General features: G+C 37.9%; 1 protein-coding gene across 1 annotated transcript in view; it reads right to left on the reverse strand.

The window, feature by feature from the left end:
* Positions 1-7,240, reverse strand: part of CALR3 (calreticulin 3) — a 25,211-nt gene that overhangs the window by 16,228 nt on the left and 1,743 nt on the right. Inside the window, exons 2-4 of the mRNA XM_015809915.1 lie at positions 2,842-2,943; positions 1,026-1,229; positions 570-664 (exon numbers count right to left, since the gene is read on the reverse strand). Coding sequence (XP_015665401.1) covers positions 570-664; positions 1,026-1,229; positions 2,842-2,943 — 401 coding nt within the window. The remainder of the gene's footprint in view (positions 1-569; positions 665-1,025; positions 1,230-2,841; positions 2,944-7,240) is intronic.

A 7,240-nucleotide genomic window follows, 5' to 3' on the forward strand; every position in this document is an offset into this window, starting at 1 on the left:
TTGGAACACGTACGAAGTGCAAATAAATGTTATCTGTGTCAGTATCTAGCAAATAGCTAACCAGAAGGTTGTTATTTCCTCCTTGAGAGCGAGGTCTTTGTGTAAAATTTCAATAAAAGAGAGCTTACGAAGCTACTCGAGGTTCTCACTTTTGCAGACAGCCCTGTGTCTTGTGTTTCATGGGAACCGGATCACTACATACAACAGTGTTTGCTCTCTGTAAATCTGCATAGGACTTTACCATATAGAGGTTTTAACCAAATAGCACCTGTATTGTTTGCTGCACAAAATATCACTTATATGTGGTTTTATCTACTAAAGGATATTTCAGTAAAAAAGTATTTTTGAGTCATGCATGAGTCCTGAAAAATTATATGGGCATATGAACATTGCTTTCTTGGCAACAAATTATATTCCTCCATGACTTTTTTTTTTCAATTTCCCAGTTTAGCTTACAAACCTGGTATTCTTTGATTATAGTTAACCAACATCTTTTATCTGACTCTGATGGCTCAAGATCAGAATATTATGGATCACAACTTTTAATTTTCATGATTTTTTACACTTACTTTGCAGCGAATTTGTTTCTTTACAGGATAAACTTTATTCTTGTAGTTTAAAATTATGTGGACTTTCTTTGTATCAGAACCACATATATCAGGCCCTGAAACAGATAATAAAGTTTGCTTTTTGTGTTATTTAAAGTATAGAAAATGCCTCTGAAATGCCAATTATTTCAGATTGATAAAATCTTTGGCTTTCTGAATAATAAAACTTTCTACCTATCTCCAGTAATAACTGCAGATAAAAATGTAAGAATCAGGATCTTCTATGATTGAAGCCCTAATATAGAAGCTGAAAGGGAGCTCTGGAAGTATTTTAGTCAACTCTTTATCTTAGATGAACTTTAATTATTAATTATAACTTTATACCTCTGCCTAGGATTCCTCTTATTAACTTTGGGTCTTAGTGAAAAAAGTTATTTTGTTACATGATTTTAGGCAAGTTTATCAAAAGCAACTCACCAAACATGATGTAATAAAAAGATTCCCCATTCATATTCTTTTGGTCCAGACTGGAAGGAAATATTTTCACATAACCACCACCACAGTCAATTTTCTGTTCATGCTTTACTGTATATTGAATTACCAATGATTTTCCTTTATTGCTGAATAGTTTAAATCGTGATGAGATGGCATAAAACTTTAAATTTTCAGTTGTCTGCAGACCTAGAGTACATGAGAAATCATTTACCACAGACATCAGAATTGTACATAGAATTGCCAAAGTACTTTGATTAGCATAATAATTAGAAAACAATAAAAGGATAACAGCTGTCCCTAGCGTGGGGAAGAGAAAGAGAGCACAAATATCACATTTCAGACACTTATATTGGAAATGGAGAGTAAATCTTTTCAAATCTTCATGTTCTATGTTATGGTAATACAATATCTTTATCTAGATAACAATACAATCTGCTGAGCAGGGTGAGGCAATAAATAAATGAAGAGAGGGAGGGAGGATAGGTATTCAAGTAGAATAACAGATTAAGTTGGAAGGGACCTTAGAGTCTTCTAGTCCAACCCTTTGCTCAAGTAGGAAACATATAACATGTCAGACAATGATTGTTCAATCTCTTTAAAAACCTCCAGTGTTGGAGCACCCACAACTTCTGGAGGCAAGTCATTCCCTCATTTGTGTATATAGGACTACGATCCCAAAATTAGCAGAAATGACCTCTGAATTAGAACCAAGGACAGGTGGGGAGAAGACAAAAGCATATTATCATAACTGGCTTTTAGTACTTCTAATCTCACTGTGAACTTAAAAAAAATCTTCTAAGGAACAGAAATCATATTCAAATGATGGGTATCCATATAAATAATTATGAATTTGACATAACTCCAAACCTTTATCTGCTTCACGATCACCATAAAAATTTCCAGCTGTCCACCTGACTTAAAAAAAAACTGTTCAAAGGAATTCTAAGCAATGCACTTTAGTTACATTCTCAAAACTGAAAGAATGCAGCCTTCTTTCACATTTTAGTTAGGCTTTATTAGATGCTGGGATGATTTAAAATTTCACCATGAACTCTCCCAAAGGCACTTGAGTGGAAGGAACAAACAACGATTCATCTTCCATTTTTTAAAAATATAAAATCCAACTAATATCCTGAAATCCACACCCTTAGACTGAACAAGTGAGTGTGTTGGTAAATGAGGAACAGGAGAGAAAAAGTAATACTTTTTATATTAGCGGAGATAGATATGTTCTGAAATGTTGCCTTATGTGAAAAATAATGTAGATGCCTAGTAGTTAAGTGGAATGAATTTTCAGTCAGTTTCAGAAGTATAAACTGTGTTTCTCCTATGTACACTATCACAGTTGAATGTATTTGACTTCACAGTTTAGCCTAGACATTCAATACATTCTGGTATTATTTCTTTTCCTAATACAATAATTAGGTCCAATCCTACTTAGCTTTAGATCCTAGACAAGGTTAACCAGGAGCTGCTTCCCATCAAGGCATTTGTTTCTTAAGGTATTAGCCCTAACATCTGATTAATGATGCATTTCTGCTCCCCCCCTTGTGAGTGACAACTAGGACAATTTGTATGTACAGGACATGCCCAAGACTATGATCCTGAAATTAGCAGAAATGATCTTTGAATTAGAACCAAGGACAGGTGGGGAGAAGACAAAAGCATACTCTCATGACTGGCTCTTAGTAGTTCTAATCTCTGTGTGAATTTTTTAAAAAATCTTCTAAGGAGCAGGAATCACATCCAAATATGAATATCTATATAAAGTATTATGAATTTCACATTAACTCCAAACCTTTGTCTGCTTCACGATCACCATAAAAATTTCCAGCTGTCAATCTAAATTTTCCATAGTTGGATTTATACTGAGAGACCACCCATCTCTCCTTCCATTTTGCTGTTAACAAAAATGAAAATATTTGTCACCAAATGGAACTGTTAGTAATAGCAAGCCAGGGACTAGAAACAAAACCAGAGACAAAAAAAAAGTAAATACAATACACAAAAGGCAGAGTGCTAATGATAGGTATAAAAAGTTGGAGTGGATAGATAACACATACATATTAGATGATCAATAGTAGTACATACATGTACTTATGCACCCATCCATGTACGTGCAGTCATTGCAAATTTGGACAAAAATCAGATTAGAATGACAAGCACTCAACAAGTAAAAAAACGTAAGACGTGGAAATGGAATTCAAGAAGAATGCAGTCAATGACCAAGTCAAACTTTAGATGCTTAATTGTTCTAAAATCAACAGCGACTCTTTGATGAAAAGAAACTAGCAATTAAATACAGGTTACAACCACAAAATATTTTTGGTCATCCACAAGACCATTGTTTTTGCAGCAAAGTCTCAGCATGACTTTCCTGCTGAAAGTGGTTACAACTGCTACAGAATAATTGGAAATCACCTATTTCAGTGATGGCGAACCTTTTAGAGACCGAGTGCCCAAACCGCAACCCAAAGCCCACTTATGTATTGTCGGGTGCCAGGTGGGTGTGGCCCATTGGGTAGGTGTGGCCCATTGGGTGGGTGTGGCCCATTGGGTGGGCATGGCTGTGGTGGTAACGGCAGACTGGGTGGGACTAAAAAGTTCAATCAACCAAATCCAACTTTGCAAGATCTTTTTTTTCCCATGAGAAGTTGAAATTGACTGATTGATTGAACCTTTTTTTTTTGTACACGGCGGCGGAGGCCTAAAGCGAAAAGGCTTTACAAAATCCAGCTGAAGGCCCAGGACTGGGGCGACGGCGCGCGTGCCCACAGAGAGGACTCTGAGTGCCGCCTCTGGCACCTGTGCCATAGGTTCGCCACCACTGACCTATTTGGTAGAGAGAAGAAAAAAGGAAGTCATACAGGGATCATATTGCAGTACTTTTGAAACATTGTAACACTATATAGGATACTTATTTAATTCTATAGAGGTCTGAATTGTTCTACATTACTATATTATTATACAACAGAAGAGAACATAGCAGGATCCTTGGTGCTCTCTGAAATGGTTGTTTGTTTGCAGACCTACCAACCAGGTAATAGCATTAGTGGGAGTGAGTGTGGAGTTTGCTCCCTGTTTACCGGTATATCTAAAAGCTTACCCTGCCAGTTTTGGTGGGGAATATTTTCTCCTTGGTAGTTCCTTGATTAGGGTATTGTTTTCTGTTTATTTGCCTAGGGCTAATCCCTATTTATCTAGGTGTTGGCTGCTGAAAGGATATGTTTTGGTGTTTTTGTTTCCTTTGTAGTTTTTTTTTATTGTCTTTTGAATTGTGTGTAAATATGATTTATTTCTATGTGTCTACTGAAGGCTGATTTGTCTGAATGCCAAACTTCCAGAAATTCCTCAATGTTTTTGCATTTAACTTGGTCTAAGTTGCTCACTTTCCTAATTGAGTCAATTAAAAGCTAAAACGGAAAAAAAAAAAGTAGAATACATCCTCTCCAGCAGCCAACACCCAGATAAGCCAGGGTTAACTCCAGGCAAACAATCAAGCAAAAAACCCACATCCCCATCAAAACTGACGGGGAAAGGTACTGTATATAAACAAGGAGCAAACCCCATACTCACTGCACTGATGTTACCTAGGAGGGTAAAGAAATGTTTATAAGCAAACAATCCAGCTCAGAAATTAGTAAGGACTCCACTGCTGTATCATCCTCAAGATCTAAGTGACAAATATTTACCCAATGATTTATTTTTCTTTTGTCTTGGGGATTTATCTATATTTTAATTAGTTGACTGTTTAGCCAGCTAGCAAATCCTTTAATAATGAAAAAAAACCACCCTGAAAAACGGAATATGCATGAAAGCCTTTGAAATGAATAAAAACCTGAATTATACCATCTCTGGATGGGGCTGCTATGTGTTTGTGTTATTACATTTATGGGTGGCCAAAGATATTGGTAACCCCACTTTTCCTCAAGGGAGCCCAATTTGCTGTGAACTAACTTGAAACTGAAACAAGTAAATGTCATCCATCATTCTTTATTCCATAGTCAATAAAGGACCCTTGATGTTGATTCTGATTTAACTAATTCATGAAACAATAACACAAATGAAAATGACATGAACATATTTTGTTTCTAATACGGGAACAAAATCAGGAAAATGATATTCCTAATTATTTTGTAGTACACAAAATAACAGACAATAACTGCAATCAAGATTTTCTGAATCTCTGAATAATTTGTCACATTCTTCTTGAGCTATCCTTTTCTAGATGTCTTCGGTCTGATGGATTTCTCCTCACAAGTATGAGTTTCAGCTCTCTCCAGAGATATTGAAGACTAAATCCAAGCCCTTGGATTTAGATCAGGACTCATAGCAGGCTACTTCAGAACAGTCCAATGTTTGCTTTTCAACCATTCTTGGGACCTCTTAGATGTACCGTATGTCATGGGTTATTATCCTGCTCAATGAGCATGATCTATGGCTGAGACTTTTCTAACACTGGATATTATGTTTTGGTCCAGAATGCCTTGACAGTTTTCTTATTTCATTGTGCCCTAAATAGATTCAAGGCCCCCAATAACATTATAGTTATAGAAATTGATTGATTGAATGAATGAATGAAAAAAATGAATGATGGAGCCTCCTCTATGTCTTAGTCAGGATGGTAGTATTTCTTTTAAAATATTGTTTTTTCCTGTGTAAATATAGAGCTCCTATGACATACCCCAAAAAGCTCTAATTTTGCTTCATCTATTCAAAGAAGGTTCTTCCAGAGAGGCTGTGGCTTGTCAACCTGCATTTTAGCAAACTCCAGTTTGGCTTTTTCATGTTTTTTTCTTTCAGAAGGGGGAGTCTTCCTAGGTCTTCTACCATGGAGCCACTTTCAATCAGATGGTGTAAGAAATCAGCCAGGGTATGTTTTGAATATTCTCTATTCAATAACCCTTCTGTTCAATCTTGTCAACTTTCCTTTTAGCCATGGTCCAGGAGGTTGGCTAAGGTCCCAACGACTTCAAACGTCTTGATAATATTAGCAAGCATGGTTACAGGAACATAAGACTCTTTGGAGCCTTTACCATGCCTAGCTATTACTGTACTTTTTTCCTTTCCTCCTCATACAACTCTCAGCTTTTCTTTCTCTTGTCTTTATTAAATATGCTGTATACAATGACACAAAACAAGCTGACTGAAAGGCAGCTGTGATACTAATGAAAGTAGTCTTGAGATCAATAAAATCCAGTATCTTTTAATGGTACCAGTAATTATATTCACGCATTTTTGTTCTTTAATTATTTACAATATGTTTAGTAATCCATCAAATGCAAAGTTGTCTGTTTTATCGACGATAAAATAAAAAATGCCATTTACTTGAATCAGTTTCAACTTATTTCACCTTAAATTGGGATTCTTTGGGAAAAAAATTGGAGAGGTACCGATACTTTTGTCTGTGCCTGTATAACTTGCCTTCCTGATAACTCCAAACGCTTTAAACCAGTGGTTCTCAACCTTTTTAATGCCGCGACCCCAACCGGTCGTAAGTCGAGGACTAAACTGGTCGTAAGTCGAGGACTAAACCGGTCGTAAGTTGAGGACTACCCAACTGGTCGTAAGTCGAGGACTTTCCCTGCCCGGGAGCGCCGCGCATGCGTGGTTCCGCCCCCTGCACTGGCCGAGGCGTAGCTGGCAGGCGGCAGAGACGGAGCAGGCCGACCACCAGCTGGCCCAGCCCAAGGGAGGTAAGGCACCCGCCGGAAAAGGGAAAAAAAATGGACAAAAAAAATGGCGGACAGCCTTGCTTGGCGACCCCCGTGAAATGGTCGATCGACCCCAAATGGGGTCCCGACCCACAGGTTGAGAACCACTGCTTTAAACTTTTTCCTTTCATAAACTATGTGTCAGATTGGGCTGAGAAGTAATATCTGATCCCATATCAGAGGGAACACTATCCCCTCCCTGTCCACTATCTTAATCCTTCCACATTTTGCACAATATCACCTCCATCACATTTAAGCTAGGATTAATGGTTCTTCGGCCTTTGCAGCCCAGATCCGGTGGCTTCATTTAAGAGCAGGGTGTTAAAAAAAAGTATGTTTACGTAAAGGAGACCGCGGGCAGTGTTGGGAGGGACTCGTCGCTCCCACGTAACGCCGCTGCTGCGCGAGCTGCATTGGCTGCCGGTGGCCTTCCGGGTGCGCTTCAAGGTGCTGACTATCATCTTTTAAGGCGCTCCATGGCAG

Source organism: Protobothrops mucrosquamatus, unplaced genomic scaffold (genome assembly GCF_001527695.2).
Source record: "Protobothrops mucrosquamatus isolate PMUCROS unplaced genomic scaffold, P.Mucros_1.0 scaffold6, whole genome shotgun sequence".
Lineage (NCBI taxonomy): Eukaryota > Metazoa > Chordata > Lepidosauria > Squamata > Viperidae > Protobothrops > Protobothrops mucrosquamatus.